This window comes from Cnephaeus nilssonii (assembly GCF_951640355.1).
Source record: "Cnephaeus nilssonii genome assembly, chromosome: 10".
In the NCBI taxonomy this organism is placed as follows: Eukaryota; Metazoa; Chordata; class Mammalia; order Chiroptera; family Vespertilionidae; genus Cnephaeus; species Cnephaeus nilssonii.
In genome coordinates, this window is record NC_137081.1 from 10612086 (window position 1) to 10629557 (window position 17472).

The following is a 17472-nucleotide window of genomic DNA, read 5'->3' on the forward strand; positions in this document are numbered from 1 at the left end:
GAGAAGTTATTATCCTCGCCGCTGTTTTATTTAAAATCCAGCCCTACACCACAACCCAATTTACTTGCTGTCTGTTATCCACATAAAGAATTCTCATAGCCAGCAAAGCAGCTTGAATAAAAGGCTCTCCAGAGAAAGAAGCCCAACCCCTTACGGAAGAAATCTTCCCAGCTGTTCTTTCAAAATAAACTTCTAAGTCTATTTCAAACTAAGTAGTTTCTAATATTTTCCACATATTATCAACAGCTGCAAATCCAAGATATTAAAGAGACAAGTGTATTCAAATGTGGCCCTTACCATCTGTCTAAAGCTGGCTGACAAGGGTTATATTCACAAGCAATGCTTTTGTGAATGGATTCAATATGAACTCCTCTCCACAAAGGCAACATGTGGAGAAACTGATGTCTCAAGGCCTCCGAAGTGGCATCGTAGCTCCAGTCAAGCATTAAGAAGTTCATCATCCGAGTGTCCAATGGCATCTGGGTTTGAAAGCGGATCCATGTCTGCAAATAGGTTGAACCAGGCTGACATGCCTTGGTTTCCATTGTTGGGAGCTATTAAAAACACACACATGTTAGCGAGTCTCAGGTTTTTGAAATCACATTATTGTACCACTTTCATTATTTTAAAGTAGATGCTCCTTTTGAATAAAAAAAAAAAAGTAAGGCAACTGATAAGAATAAACTATCAATTACATTCCTGAGGATAATTTTGACAAACTAATGCAGAGAGCTATTCTTTGCTGAGGCTCTGATGTCTCAGTGACTGCATGCTGCTCTGAGAAAAGGCCTGGTTAGAAGTGCAAAGGCAGCAGTAGTCAAATCTGTGGTAAGTTTGCACGGTGACAGATGATTGCTACAATTAGTGGGTGATCACATTGTAAGGTATAAAAATGTCAAATAACGATATTGTACACCTGAAACTAATTTACCAAAAATTAAAATTTTAATTGAAAATTTTCACACACAAAAAGAATGAATACCTGAATTTAATCACGTGGAGCCCTCACTGAAATGGAAATAAGAAGCATTCCAGTAAAAACAAAAAAAGAGTAGAACAGAGGGACAATATTCTATTAAAAAGCCCACATCCAAACATTTTTGAAAAGCTGTGTAACTGTTTCAGATTAAATAGGTTAGAGACAAGTGACGTGGCCAACGAACACAACACATAACCCTGGACTTGCTCTACCAGAGAGGGAAGTGCTACAAAGGCCATTACTGGGCCATCTCACCAAACTGGAACACAACATGGCAGATTATAGAAGAGTATTATCTGAATATAAAGTTCCCAAAGTTTATATCATACTTGGTTTGTGCAAAACAGTATACCTGTCCTTAGGAAATACAAATAGAAGTATTCTCAGGTAAATGGTCATGATGTATGTAACTTATCCTCAATTGGTTCAGAAATAAGTAGCCCAGAGAGGCCTCCATAAAGCGAATGGGGTAAAGCACTAACAATGGGCAAATCTGAGAAATGGGTATACATGTGTACTTTGTGGTATTTTCATTTATGCAACATTTCTATATGCTTGAAATTCTCTCCAATTAAAAAAGCTTTAAGAAATCAACATCAGTGACTAAGATTAATATGTTTCTAAAATTCTGCAAGACAGAATGTGTCTGTGTATAGCCATATGGTAATTATAACATGGACAAACTCTGCAGACACCAATATGTACTAGTAAGTACGCAATACGTTAGCAATTACTATGTACCAGGCCCTATGCTAGTGAGGCCTTATTTGTCAATAGGCATCCTGTAATCAAAGAGCATCTTCTACCCCCAGGGGTATTATCCATTATCAACGAAACTTCACACAAAAAAGAAAAGATTACAGAACTTAGTTTACCATGGCAAGATCACAAATTTCTATTCAGTTATTTCTACGGTTAGTGATATTCAGGCTCAACTTTCATTATAAGTTATAAAGTATTATTTTATTAATTTATATTTATAAAATATTTTTCTGCTATCACTGATGTTGATTTCTTAAAGCTTTTTTAATTGGAGAAAATTTCAAGCATATAGAAATGTTGCATAAATGAAAATACCATAAAGAACATGTGTATACCCATTACTCAGATTCGCCCATTGTTAGTGCTTTACCCCATTCGCTTTATGGAGGCCTCTCTGGGTTATTTATTTCTAAATTTATCTGAATTCAACTAATTGTTAATATGATAGCAGAGACTATAAGTAAATAACTTACCTTTTGTTGATTTCTTTGGACTCTGTGAAGGCACTGGCTGACTATCAGTGTGTGAGAGAGGAGGTTCGAATCCCCCTCTGGAGGCCCAGCCTGGGGGGAGGGAAGGAAAGAGTTATCCATTGCTAGTCAAATAGGAAGTAGCATCCGAGAAACAAGAAAAGGTAAACATATCTAATAAGTCCTCCAGTCTTCATACCAGGGTAAGATTCTACAGTATAAGAGGCATAAAACACTTAGACTTTATCTGCAATTATGTATTTTATTCAAATAATATGTTTAGTCCCAGCTAGATTTAGATTAGACTTTCTTACATTTTTCAAAGTGCTTTTGAAATAGAGTCACATGCTATATAATGACAATTTGGTCACTGACAGACCTCATGTACCACAGTGGTCCCATCTACACTAATAAAAGAGTAAGATGCAAATTGACCATAACTTTGTGATGCCCACCAGCCAATCAGGAGTGAGTATGCAAATTAATCCAACAAAGATGATGGGTTAATTTGCATACACAGGCGTTCTGCACTGCCCCAGCTGCTCCAGGCCTCTGGGCAGCATGGGAAGGTGGAAAGGCATCTCCGGGCCAGAGCAAAGGTGGTGCCAGCAGCCAGGGGAAGGAAAGGCCCATTCTTGCACAAATCTTCATGCATCGGGCCTCCAGTAACATTATAATGGAGCTGAAAGATTCATATTGTCTGCTTCTTGGAGAGAGAACTGGAGGATGCATGGAGGATGGACGAGGGTTTGGGAGATCTGTGAGGAGGCCTCCAGCAGAAACCCAGGAAGCCAAATGAGGCTCTAAGGGGAGCTGGTAGCGGAGGCAGAGAGGACAGTGGGAAATTTAAGACACGTTTCAGAAAGAGGACAGGACTTAGCAACCAACATGGAAGTGGGGCGCAAAGTCACCCCAAGGTGCTGGTTTGAACACAGGCTGGTGGAACCGCATGAGTAGACGAGTTCTCAACATATAAACAAAGCAGGTGACCCTTTCCTCAGGAAAACCCCGCCCCCAGCTCTCTGCTGCAGTCCCCACGCCGCAGGCTTGCCCGCAAGGCTGCCACAGAGCCAGCCTCCAGAAAGCCCACAGAAAGCACGCACACCAAGCTTTGAAGAAACCACCTGCCTGCCCTTGGCAGGAGTGACTCAGCAGGTCAAGAGTTTCAGACAAGACCCTGGTTTTCCATGTAGAGAAGACACCTGGGAAAGTCAGTGACGAAAATGTGGGGCTGGTGGCGGGGGCAGGAAAGAAAGCAGCCCCTGTTTCACTCTGTGGATAGACTCCAGTGGTGGGATATTTGTTACTGTTCCAGCTGGCTGTGTGACTGCAGGTTCTACCTAGTAGTACTGAAGCTAACTAAAATCGATCTTATTGACTTTAGCATCCACGCGCAGAACGGTTTGTTTCACAAAGATAAAATAAGTCATGGGTGTCCAGATGTGTCAGGGACACTTACTGTTGGAGGCTCCAGCAGCATGAAGGCCAAGGTCGAAGAGATGGGAAGGAAGGAATCGTTGGGAGTGAGCAAGAGGCTCGGACCCCACGGAAGGCTCCTGGAACGTGAGGCTCCCAAAGGCAGTCTGGCATTCTTGCGTAAATTCACTAGAACTTGAAGAAGCAGGACTTAGGAGGTTGTTCAGAAATGAGAATTCCTTCTCAAAATCATCTTCCAGTGGATCTCCAGGTACATCTTTTGCAACTGTTGAGTGACAATAAAAACAGAATGGCTTTTTTGTTTTTGAAGGAAAGAGAGTAGGATGTAGGGAAAGCCAATTTTGTTTCATTGCTCTCATATTTTATTAACATAATTTTAATAAACTGATAGGAAGCTTATATAAAAATTATTTCTAATTACATCAAAATGATCACATTTCACAATGCATATATAACAGTTATGCATATCTACATGTAAAATAATTAACCAACCACCTATGTAAGACAGACTACAGGAGATGCAAGGAGAAATACAGATTAATATTAGGAGACTTTAAATATATCACTCAGTAAAAAATAGTCCAAGAGGAGAAAAGATCTAAATAGCATTATCAATAAAGGTAGTTGTTTTGAATATATATAAACCCTAATAGAAACTATACCTTCTTCTCAAGCACACATTGAAAGTCACAAAAATTAATTATACTAAGGTGCAAAAATCAGTGACTTTCTTAAAGTAGAAATATTACAAACAACATGCTCTGATTACAATGCAATAAAATAAAATCATTTTTAAAATGAAACCAAAAAACTAAAAGGCTCTTCCACCTATAAATTTTAATACGTTCTATTAACTCTTGGTTCCAAGTGGAATGGAATTTCTGAAAAATAATGATAAAGAAGACATTTTATATAACAGGGTGGGGCAAAAGTAGGTTTATAGTTGTTCATGTGGAAAATAATACAATAATTCATAAATAATGACAAGAATAAAACTTTGTTTTACATACTCACAACTGTAAACCTACTTTTGCCATACCCTGTATAATCCATGGGATACTTAAATAGCAATTAACAGAAGAAAAATCCTGACCCTAAACACCTTTATGAAATAAAAAAGAAAAAGAGGGTTTTCCAGCATGACAGTGAGGAGGCCTATAGACCTGCACACCAGTTTTTAAATAACTGGTGGGAATTATTTTTAAAATAACTATTTAAAATTCTCTAGAACTTGTTCCAAAAGCACACATCAAATGAAGAAAAAATTTATTCAAAAAATCAATTAAAATTCAGAACGAGTGAGAGACTGGCTCATGGGTCCACACTCCATCACCGAGCCATGCTGGCTGGGCAGCATATTAACTATTAATTAACAATACTGTATTATTGTTACCTGTGGCTAAGAGAGTAAATCTTAAATCTTCTTACCCCTAAAATAAATATGGTAACGATGAGAGCTGATAGATGTGTTGCCCAATCTTATTATGATAATAATTTTGCGATATCTATATAATCATTACAGTATACACCTTAAACTTACACAGTATTACAACTCAAAAAGCTAGAAAAAAAATAATGCTAACTCAAAAGCATTTGTACGCAAGAGATTTGTAAAGTGACTTAAGGGGAGAGGCTTCCACACACTGGGTGAATGAGGTGAAGGGACTGAGAAGTACAAATTGGTCACAGAACAGGCCCGAGATGTTAAGTCCAGCATAGGGAGAATAGTCAATAATACACAGTGAATAATACCGCGCTAACTACATACGTGTAGTCAGTAACATCGTGCTCTACTTGTCAGTTTTTTAAAAAATCTGTGACAAACTGTTTTGACATTTAAAATGTGATCGTTTCACATTTTAATGAATTTACCATCTTACCTGATTCACTTCTCAAGCTCACTTCCTCATCTGACAAAACTAACCTAAAATAAAAACCAAAAAATGTAAAGATTTTGGTTAAAATACATTTGGGACTCATATTCCACAGTTTTACGTGTGTGTGTGTGTGTGTGTGTGTGTGTGTGTGTGTGTGTGTTGTTTTGTTTTCAATTTTAAACTGGTTGTCCGGTAGCTCTCTTAAAATCGGTCTCAGACAAATCCTGTTTCTCTATATCCACACAGACTGTGAATATAACCTTTCACCCCTTATTCATTCCGTAAACATTTACTGAGTATTAACAAAGCACCGGGCACATGTTCAGCACTGCAGGCACTACGCTAGTGCTATATTAGAGAAAACATCTGTCACCAAAGCCATGGAGTATAAAGTTTAGCTTTCAAGCACTGAAGGGTTTTTACTCAACAACACTTGGGAACTAAAGAGAGGGAACGAAAAACTGTAGAAAAAAATGGAGTACTCCAATTTGAACAACAAAGCAATGGTTGCAAAATAACACATTTGCCTAAAATATTGTCAATCCATGCCAACTTTGAATATTTATATCATCTATCTGGTGTAAACCTAAAAAGCTGAGACAAAGATGCCCAGCCTGTGTGACTTGGTTGAGCATCTTCCCATGAACCAGGAGGTAACTGGTTGGATTCCCAGTCAGGGCACATACAAGAATCAACCAACGAATGCATGAATAAGTGGAACAACAAATTGATGTTTCTCTCTCTCTGTATCTCTTTCTCTCTCGCTCTCAAGTCAATTTAAAAAAGAAGAAAAGTATGAAACAAAGAAATTGCTCACAGATTTAGTCATTATTTCTGGAATATAGCCTGCTTTTAGTAAGTTTTTAAGGTTATTTAAAAAGCAATACAGTATTTAATTGCAAATATCAAAATAAGCCTACAGAGCAAATACATACTCATGACTTAGAAGGAAATTTCCAGTCTACATACATGGCTTTTTAGGCAACTTGGTTGGGAGAGAAAGTGAAGTGCTTTGGAATCTGTTAACTCAAAAAGGAGGCTCTCATAAGCTGAAGATACATGAGGAGATTTGGATGAAAATTTCATGAAATGTGATGATAGAAAAAATTTGTAAGTTAATATATCTAGCCCTAACTGGTTTGGCTCAGTGGATAGAGCGTCGGCCTGCAGACTGAGGGGTCCCGGGTTCGATTCCGGTCAAGGGCATGTACCTTAGTTGCGGGCACATCCCCAGTAGGGGGTGTGCAGGAGGCAGCTAATCCATGTTTCTCTCTCATTGATGTTTCTAACTCTCTATCCCTCTCCCTTCCTCTCTGTAAAAATCAATGAAATATTTTTTTAAAGTTAATATATCTAAATATGTATGATTTAACATATGATTTTAAATGTCAATGCAGAAGTAAAGTTTAATTTATAACTATACATTTGATTATTTCATCTACATCCTAATATGTTTATAAATTCAAGTTAGCCAAAAAATTTGTTTCCCCACAGAGAAAAGAGGGAAATGCTTATATTACAGATCCCCTTCCACTCAAAGAAAATGGTTTATAATTGTTTGGGCCTTATTTCTGGGTCCCTCATTATACTCAGTGCAATCTGGTTAAAATGGGAAGTGAGGGGCAGCTCTGAAAGGAAAACAGAGAAGGTGTAATGGCAGGGAGATGGGCAACACGAGGGGGTGCACAGCCCGGCCTCCATGGCCAGGATCCAGGCCCAGGCCCACCTGTGTTTGAGGGTTGATTTTCAATAGCTTCTGTCCTCAGAGCTGCTGTCACCCGTCCCTGCCTTTTGCAAGCTGCCCCTTCTGGGAGTCACTGGGTGGAGACTCTTATTCAAGGCTCAGTCTCCTCCCAAACTATAGAACTTGGCGTTATCCGCCCAATCTGTTCTGTACTCCTGTCTTTGACTTTGCCCTCCATGTTAAAAGTGAGAGGAAAAAATAAGGCTTCAAAACAAATGTTTAATGTTCACTGGAGAAATGACGTAGAAATGAGTATTTGGTAAGCCAGAGAAGAAACAACTCCAAGCACACCAGGTGTCCAGGGCTTCCATGATCGATATGTAATTTTGCCTGCTTACCTGCTGAGGGTTTCAGTGAGTGGACTGCTTTCTACGTGTTCTTTGTGGTCTCCCTCAAGCTTGCTCGAAGTGTCTTGTAGCTGCTAAGGATAAGAGATCCCATGTTAAGTAGGTGAAGAGAGTCTGTTCCTCTTGTTGTGCAAAGAAAATGAGAATAAACATTCTAAAGAACGATATAAAATAGAACGAAAAACAAAAACACGAATTCAGAGGTATCAGACTGCAAGATGTTATGTCAGAACGTGACTTAAAAAATCCATACCCAGCCCCAGGAATATACACTTGCAACATGTGAATCCATCACAGATACCATGTCTAGCTTGAGCAGACCTACCAACAACATTTTCAAGCTCCACTGAAAATAAGGCAGGAGGGTAAATTCGAAGGCGCTGAACCCTAGCCTACCAGGACGATTACCACAGGGTGGTAAGCCAGCTGCAAAGAGGGTGGATAGGAAGATATGCAAATCTCAGAAAGTATTCTAATCACAGGCTGAGAGTACCCTTTGTCTGTAGGGGTCACAGAAAGAGCTGATCTAATGCAGTAGTCTCCTCAGCCGCCATCACACATCTATAATGACCCAACGGGCATACGTTTTCTACAATGAATCACATCTAAGATATGAATGTGAAAATAAAGCAAGAAATGTTTTCTTTAACCTATAAAACTGTCCTCCGGTCATTTTTTTGAACCATCCTCTTAAGTTTTTACTTTCCATAACCTTTTATCTCTTTTGCATTTTATTTTTCTTTTCACATTCTGCCTCTTTTTATTACCTCCTGCTATTATGTTGAGCCAACCAGCAATATTCCCAAGCATTTTTTTTTTTATATTGCTGATACATTTGGAATCAGGGAAGTGCAGAAAAATGACCTGGCTGAAGGAGTGTAAAAAATGTTTCCCAATGATTTGCAAATTTGAAATTAGGCTTAGCAAAAAAAAAAAAAAATGTCCATGTTATTACCCCAATGAAGTGTAACATACCTAACAAAAGAACCTGGAAAGAAATGTACCTTGAGGGCCACAAAGTCATATGGATGTACGCCAACGTAGGCCCCGTGGATTTGGGACATCACTCGGGCTGTTTTCTCCCAGAATCCCAGCAGCGTTCTCTGCGGAGAGAAAAGGCGACATGGCAGTGCTGCGTCCTCTCCATGCCTGGTTCCGGGCCGTTTTTCCTCTCTAGTGCGGCAGATGAACAGCTGCCAGATGACAGGCAGAAACTGAAACCCATTTCCAGGTTTGGGGGACCAGGAAGCGCAGCGCATAGTAATTCTGCGTAGGAATTGGCTCTGTTTCTGCATGTGTGTGTGTGTGCTGGCTGTGTGCAGCGCTGGAGTGTACATGAGGGCCAGCAGAGAGTAAGTGCAGCCAGGAGAATGAAAGTGAGGGTTAGAACACCTTCGGAGGAAGCCAAAGAAATGATAAAAGCACAAAGACACCGCATTTGTATTAGGGGTAGGGGTAGATTTTTATGAGAAATCTTGGAGAAAGATCATCTGTACCACTAGATTTGGTCTTTCATTTAGGGTTCAAGAAAGACGTGCCCCAAAATGTGTCCTCCAGGCAACACAAGCAGTAGACCAATTTCCTTGCTGCTTTAAGGTTCCCGTTCAGAGTGAGGGGGTGAATGGAGAGAATAAAGGAGAACTGAACTGGCAGCTGCTGGGATTCAGGCGTGATGCCACACACTGCCTGCCACACGTTTATTTTCCAGTGCATCCTTTTGGTTCTTGAATTCCACGGTGCTGAAGTGACTTAGGCAGAGTCCCTAGAAGCAGCAGCGAATGCCCATCTCCTTTCGTTTGTTCTTTTTTATGTAAATGCAGCTTATGCTCTTATTTGGCCATTTACAAATTCCTGTTAAAAGCAGGAACTGCTACTTATTAATATCTATCTTATTCATTGTATGCTGTTTATGTGTGATTTGGGTTAGTCATGTAAGCACAAGTGAGACTTTTGAGGTTACAGTGATGTGAATGGCAACCCTGGCAGAATAAAAAGAACACACAACCTAGAATTAGAGAACGTAGGTTTTTAAGCCCAAATTTTCCATTCCCTTTACTTCTCATAGGTCTCACTTTCCTCATCCATACAATGACAGAACATTCAAAAAATTGGGGGGGGGGGCCACAGCATCTTTGCTTCCAATGAAATGATATGTAGAAGTTCAAAGTGGAGTGAGTAGCTGAAACCCTGCCTCCTCAGCGTGCCCTCCCCTGCCCAGGCCCGGCTCTCGGTCTCTCTGTCTCTCCTAGGACACTGAAGAGAATCATGTGCAGCTACTGAGTAGGCGATCCCTAACGAAGGTCCTTTCCCCTCTGGAATCCTATGATTTTCTGACTGCCATAGCCTCCATGAGTCAATTTTAGCAAAGGAATCAGATTATTATATATTTCGTTACAGCCTTTGGACTGATGTAAAAAGGAATCGCACCACTCATCCGTACGGCAAGGGCATGCTGACCGTGGCGGTGGGTACCTGGTAGGTAGTGAGTGAATGGGAGAGCATATTGCAGCGGCTAGCTCCAAGTAGATCCACTTTCTGACAAACATCCATCTTTAACTTGTCAAAAGAAGCTTTGCTGTTTCTCACTTGGATCTGGACCTGAAACCACAAAAATGTTCATTGTGATTACTGATAATACAGATTATAAATATTCCATAAAGTTTCATGATACATATTTTCAGATGCATGAAATTATAATAAAGAAAACAAATTCATTTTGCCTATATTATTATTTCATGATTAATGGTCAAGATTTTGGCTATTTTTCATAGTTATGTGAGATTCTTTCCAGATATCTTTATGCTGAGAAAGTATGCAATGATAGGTGGAAAGTATATAGTTAAGAAGAAAAAACAGATTCCAAATAAAAAGTAACATCTAAAATTAATGATGGGTAATATTTAGGTAAGAGTAGAAGAATAAATGGAAAGGAGACATCAAGTATTGAGAAGCATTAATAATAGTTCTAAGTCATGAAGATATATTTATACATTTAAATACATTCCTATTCTATTTCTATACATAAGCTGAGTCATATGTCACCAGTAGTGAATACTCAACTTTTTAATATACTCATTCATTCAACAAATATGTGTATAAGACAGCTATTATGTGCCATGTTCTGTGTTGGAACTGGGATGTTGTGGTGAACAAAACAGAGTTCATCCCCACTATCCCTGAGTGGGAAGCACAGGAAAAAAAGAAGTAAATAAATAGTGACGATAATCTCAAACTGTGAAGATAACAGATAAATGCACAGAAATGGGTGACTACTTTTTAAAAATATATTTTTTTTTCATTGATTTCAGAGAGGAAGGGAGAGGGAGGGAGGGAGGGAGGGAAAGAGGGAGGGAGGGAGAGAGAGAGAGAGAGAGAGAGAGAGAGAGAGAGAGAGAGAGAGAGAGAGAGAGAGAGAGAAGCATCAATGATGAGAGAGAATCATTGATTGGCTGTCTCCTGCACGCCCCCACTGGAGATCAAGCCTGCAACCTGGGCATGAACCCTTGACTGGAATCAAACCTGGGACCCTTCAGTCCGCAGGCCAACGCTCTATCCACTGAGTCACCAGCCAGGGCTGGGTGACAACTTTTGATAAGATCAGGCCCAGAGACAAGAGTCCTGAGTGTGGGAGGTGGGTGAGGAGCTTACATTTGCCGAACAGGAAGGAACAGAGTAGAACATATTCCTTGCTGGAGCATAAAAAGTAAAAGTTCAAGATGTGGCTCCAGAGGGTCCAAGGATCAGACTGTGCAGGGCTACTGGGGTCCAGATAAGAGGTTTGGATTGTATTCTTTTGTTTGTTCGTTTGTTTGTTTGTTTGTTTGTTTGTTTGTTTAAATTGAGGTGAAAGTCACATAACATAACACCTAACCATTTAAAAATTTACAACTAAGTGACATTAATGCATTCACAATGTTGTGAAACCCCTGCCTTGGACTGTATTCTAATTGTCAAGTATTATAAAGGGAATAGAATTACAGGTTGCCGTGGTGTGAGGCCACGTGTCCACCTACTTCCCAGATCTGTTGGGAGTAATCAATGAGGCAAACCACTTATACCTGCTGGTCTAGAATCAAGGCTTCAGCAATAATGAGTATGATTTTTACTATAGGTACTCCAAATATTTATGAAATGAAGGAGTGAATGAATTTTATTAATCGTGTATGATAAATTTAGGCAATACAATTTGTAATAAGGAATGTACTCAGAAAAACATATGTCTATACATAGGTAGTTGCTTTAAAAGTTTGTGGTCAAACTATGTATTGTGGCAGAATGAAAAATGTGATCACTTTTCTTAAAATTAATAATCATTTTTTACCTGAATTTTTATATATTTTTCCTCATTAATAAACTATTTCCCTCCTGCAGAAAAAGCCCCAAAGTCCAGGTAAGCAATGTTTAAAGGGTAGTTAGCTCTATTATGAGGGAAATAAAGAAATTAATAGATAAGATCCACGGGTGGGAGATGCCACTCAAAGGGTAAAACAAAAAGGGCAAAACCTTTTGTACTTCAACCGAAGATCTCCAAGCAACCAAGAATTTACAATATACCATTTTGTCAAAAATAGCCTGATCTTATTAAGTTGTTCAGCAGAAGTTGAACAGGTTTGTGCACCAGGAAAAGAAGGATGTGTTTTCATACTTTTCTGAACTTTTCCATTTGCTTTAAGGTGTCTGGGTCCAGCTCCTGGGACACGTCCTTCATCCACAGCAGAGCCCCTCTGTACTCCGTGCGTGCCTGCTCCATGCGGTTAATTGTCGTCAAGGTATCGGATATCGCCCTTTGACTGAATGTTGCTACTTCTTGCTTAAGACGAGACAGGGGAGTATACAGGGCCAATCTAATGGCAAAGGGGTAAGAATCAGAGGGTTGCGCACTCCATAAGCCAAACAAAGCAAAAACAAAGGTTTATAACAACCATAAAGCATATTTGCTGTCAAGATGAGTCTGTCCATAGGAAATTATTAAGATGCCTAAAGGGCTTTAGAAAGCAAATAAGGATCACATAGCCAACTTGGAATTGCTAATAATGATGTGTCCATAGCTTTCTCTTTTCTTATTTTAGAAAATATATCATTTTTGCAACATGTTGGGTGTTAATCCACATAGAAATAACCTCTCAAGTACATTTGCCATTTCTAAAAGAGTTCGTGGGTAAAAGAGATCCTGTATTTATAAAGGATTATCTTATAAACAGAAAACCTTTTAATTGACAAATTTAGGGAAAACCTGGGTGTGGAAAAGCAGGTAAATACTGGAAGAGCTAATGAGGATCGGGTTCTTGGCAGCTGAGGATGAGGACAAAGAAACAAGGACTTAAGAAGCATAAGTGCAACCCGGCTCCTCTGGTCAGCTCTTGACCTTAGATAAAGTGTCGCACTGTATTGAGTGTCTCTTTGTCACATCCTTGAGGATGAACTTGGGCACTGATGTAGTGTTTCAGAATAAAACCACTTAAGTTGCATATGGTCATTGCAGGTCTGATAAGGCCTGTTTTTATTTTCTTTGGAAAGTGCAAAGATTTTGGCTGTCTTTAGTAATCGTTGGGGATTCTTTGCAACACGTATTTTTAAGATAAAAACGGCAAGATGATAAATGCAAAGTATATAATTAAGAAGAAGAAATTTCCTCTGCTTAAAAAGAAAAGTTTGAATGTATTCATAGATAGTATAGTACCCCAAAAAGTGAAAAATATATATCTATATCTATTTAAATTTTAGCTATGCGATGCCTCTGTTACATTAAACCCCTTAAGAAATTTAAATACAGGCCTAAAGTCAATTTCTAGGAATTAAGCAACTGAGAATGTCAATCCTATATAATAAAAGGCTAATATGCAAATCGACCAAACAGCAGAATGACTGGTTGCTATGACATGCACTGACCACCAGGGGGCAGATGCTCAATGCAGGAGCTGCCCCCTGGTGGTCAGGGCACTCCCACAGGGGGAGTGCCGCTCAGCCAGAAGCCAGGCTCACAGCTGGCGAGTGCAGCGGCGGTGGCAGGAGCCTCTCCTGCTCCTTGGCAGCACTAAGGACATCCCCTGAGGGCTCCTGGACTGCGAGAGGGTGCAGGCTGGGCTGAGGGACACACACCCCCCCGCCACGATTGCACGAATTTCGTGCACCACGCCTCCAGTTTTTAAATAATTATTTAAAATACAAAATAAATAAGAGTTAGGCCTCAAAACAATTACATACTGCAATATATTTCCCTTTTAACCCTCGATTGGAATGATCAGTAACCTTTTCAACATGCACATTTAGGCACATACATCAAACTGTCACAGTGACTACAGATTTAAGGGTGATGCAAAACCAGGGAACCTTTGCTTGGCTGATGAACAGAGTGCCTTGCCAGTGGCATCCATCAGTTTGCCAGCTTGCGTTGCATCTCGTTCTGCTTGAAACTTCAAAAAGAGCCCTAGTTCATTTTCTTCCTCTGACACAACTAGGGGAAAAAGTACAGTATAGTTAATGGTTTCATTTTTATCATCTGTTGAAAACACACACATCACTAAAATTCTCACAAAACTAATGGTCTATGCATAAGAATTACTTGGGGGAAGAAGAAGACATTTTAAAAATGCAACTCCTGGGCTCCATTTCCAGAGATTCGGATTTTAGAGGTCTGGGGATCTGCTTTTTTTTTTTTTTTTTTTAAATCAAGCATGCCAGCTGGTGGTGGTGTTTTTTAAAAAATGTTTTTATTGATTTTTAGAAAGAGAGGAAGGGAGAAGGAGAGAGAAACATCGATAGGCTGGCTCCTGTATGTGCCCCGATTGGGGATCAAACCCGCAACTTGGGTGTGAGCCCAACCAGGAATCGAACCGGCAACCTTTCGGTGCACGGGACAACGCTCAATCAACTGAGCCCACCGGCCAGGGGCAGATGATTTTGATGCAGTGAATCCATGGAACTTGTTTTGGGAAAGATTGGTCTTTAGTAAAACATAAACACAGAAACAACAAAATAAAACCACAAATGATGCATTATCAAATGTGCAGATATGCATTTTAGGATTTGACCATTTTTTATTATGACAAGAGCAACTTGGTGTAGGGGTGGGGATGTAGACTTAACTGGAGTGAGTACCAGAGGAAGTGGAAGGACGGGAATGAAGACTGTGCATACAGTCAATATGTCCAAATTTTCTGATAAGAGGAATGGGTATGGTAACTGCATGGGCGACTGGTGGGGGGTGTCAAGAGAGAGAGAGTTTTTAAGTGATGGAAGCAAATCCACTTAAGACTCTGAGCAGGAAAACCGAGCTCAGCCAAAATGAGTCTGTGTCGGAGAACTCTGGGACTTTAAGTACAGGTCCCTGTAAATATGTATATGTTGTCATAAGAAAATATTCCTAAAACAGTTCAAGAAACTATTTTTACATTAAACATTCAAATAATTATTTCATTCAAATAAGTATTTCTAGTACATTGGGATTACAGGATATAGGCCTATGATTTCATACCATTGAGTCTTAGCTGGTATTTCTCAACTATCTTCATAAGTTCAGTGCATGTCTCTTGAATGGAGTGAAAAACCTTGGAGATATAAATTGTATTAGGACAGTGTAGAGAACCATAAACAAACACAAAGTATCTGTTATAAGCACTTCAAAAGCAGAACATTTTCTTGTAAGTATTATGTCTATTTTCCTGGACTGGGATGTACTTCAGTTTGGGTTTTGTTTCTCATGTAGAAAGCACATTGAGATTTCCCTCATGATGTCTGGGGAAGAAATGGTGATACATACATGGGAGCTAATGGAAATTTCAAACTGTGGAGTTTGTCCTCCCCTCAGCTCCAAACTAAATAGCAACATGGCAAATCCAATGAAAACCGCATCCAGCATTGCCAACCACACATCAGAAGAGTAGAGATAACCTTAGAAAACGTTAACTCTGGCTTTTCTCCAGTATTGGTCTAAGCAAGAGAGGTCAGTGAATTTACCATCTGTAAATTATTTCTGTTTAGATTTTTCCACGTCACCCCTTTATTACTACTGTTGCTAATAGCTAACAGAAAAGTTTACCTCGAGTTTAGCATCCAGTTCTGCGTCAGATGCCACCACATGCTCATCCTCCTTTTTCCCTGTGGCTTTGATGAGGACCTGTTTAGTTTTCCAGTATTTCTTTTGCATTCTGCTCACTACTGACTGGTTATCTTCTGCTCTAGGTTGCCCAAAGGAATCCATGGAGTAACTACAAGGAACAAACTAAAAGTAAAGGTATTTATTTATTTAATTTATCTTTATTGTTGAAAGTATTACAAGTGTCCCTCATTTCCCCCCCCCCATGACCCCCTACACCCCGCTCCTGCCCTAAAATTAAAGGTCTTTTAAAAATATTTTCAATAATAAATACTTGTTAGCCAACTGTTAATCTAATTTAAAAAAAGATGCTGAATAGAATATTAATGTTAACAGCTAAACATGCTAATGTTGGCTTTGTATGAGCTAAATAATTATAACTTGCACAAGGAACAGGCAAAAAGATTAATGATATGTAATTCCAGTTAGGTGACAAAAGTAATAAAACTGTTATGATTTTGCAGTAATGGCTGGAAATAATTCTATTTTATCTGACCAATAATGGCTGGAAATAATTCTATTTTATCTGACCAATTATCTATTTGTTGACATTTATCAGTTTCTAATATTTCCTTTGTAATAATACTGCAAAATGAACTTGTACACACATCTTTGCATATCACTATCATTTCCTTAGGAAAACATCCTATAGTTATAACTATGTCAGAAGAATACACATTTTGTTTAAAAAAACTTTTTTATTGATTTCAGATAGGAAGGGAAGGGATATATAGAGAGAAACGTCAATGATGAGAGAGAATCATCCATGGGCTGCCTCCTGCACCCCCCTATTGGGGATTGAGCCCTGACTGGGAATTGAACTGTGACCTCCTGCTCCATAAGTAGATGCTCAACCCCTGAGTTACACCAGCTGGGCAGAGAATTTATATTTAATAAATATTCTCAGATACGCAAAGATTCAAATACATACTCTTCTTTAAAATCACTCAAAGAAATACTTTAGTATCCAAAAATAAAGATCTTAGGTACAGGGGACATCTCTTATAAAAAGAGATAGAGATGGAAATTGTAACCTGTAAGCTTAAAAATTAATGTTGAAGTGATTATTCTGAGCATGGTTAACATGACTATATAAGAAAAGGCACATGTGAAAAGTGTTCCTTAAGGAGAAGAAAAGAAATAATAAGAGTTTTTAAAGCCCAAATTATTCTGATAAATGGTGGGAGGTAGGACAAAGGGAGGTGCTAAAGTATGTGATTCATTCATCATTCCCAAGGGAATCAATTGATACTAATGTATTCTTAATGTTGGTAAGGAAATAGAGGTCCACTTTCTTTTTCTTAAGTAATTACTAATTAAATAAAAATAGGATTTATTTATAAATTACTAATTTATAAATTAGTAGGGGCAAAACAAGAAAAACTAGCAAAAGCAGGGTGGGAAAAACAAATAAGGCAACATAAAAACAGTACAAACTAAGATGACAAAATAAGAACAATTATACTATTTAGTATGATAAATGCAAACTCCTCTTAAAGACAAAGAACCTTAAATCATGTTTGGGGAAGAAATGGTGATAAATACATGGGAGCTAATAGAAAATCTTCCAATTTATAGAAAACAAAAATACTATATCCAACAGTATTCTATTTGGGATCCACCTAAAACAGCAAACAGTATTATGTTTTTATAATGCATTACACAGAGCAAGCAGCATTATACTGTTCTGACTCATAGTCTTGAGGGAAAACTTGCAGTTCATCTCTCCCCTCCAATTTCTCTCGCTTTTAGTTGCCCTTG

At 38.9% G+C, this 17472-nt stretch overlaps 1 protein-coding gene across 1 annotated transcript; it reads right to left on the reverse strand.

Moving 5' to 3' along the window:
- Positions 1 to 438: 438 nt before the first annotated feature.
- On the reverse strand, positions 439 to 15823 carry ICA1L (islet cell autoantigen 1 like; the record flags this gene model as incomplete). Its single annotated transcript, XM_079782317.1, has 11 exons — positions 15655 to 15823; positions 15091 to 15163; positions 13947 to 14070; positions 12262 to 12460; positions 10089 to 10214; positions 8621 to 8719; positions 7608 to 7690; positions 5529 to 5572; positions 3671 to 3913; positions 2215 to 2304; positions 439 to 554 (listed from the first exon to the last, which is right to left on the reverse strand). Exons 1-11 carry the CDS (start codon positions 15814 to 15816, stop codon positions 439 to 441), a joined length of 1359 nt encoding a protein of 452 aa, XP_079638443.1. The 5' UTR covers positions 15817 to 15823.
- Positions 15824 to 17472: the final 1649 nt, after the last annotated feature.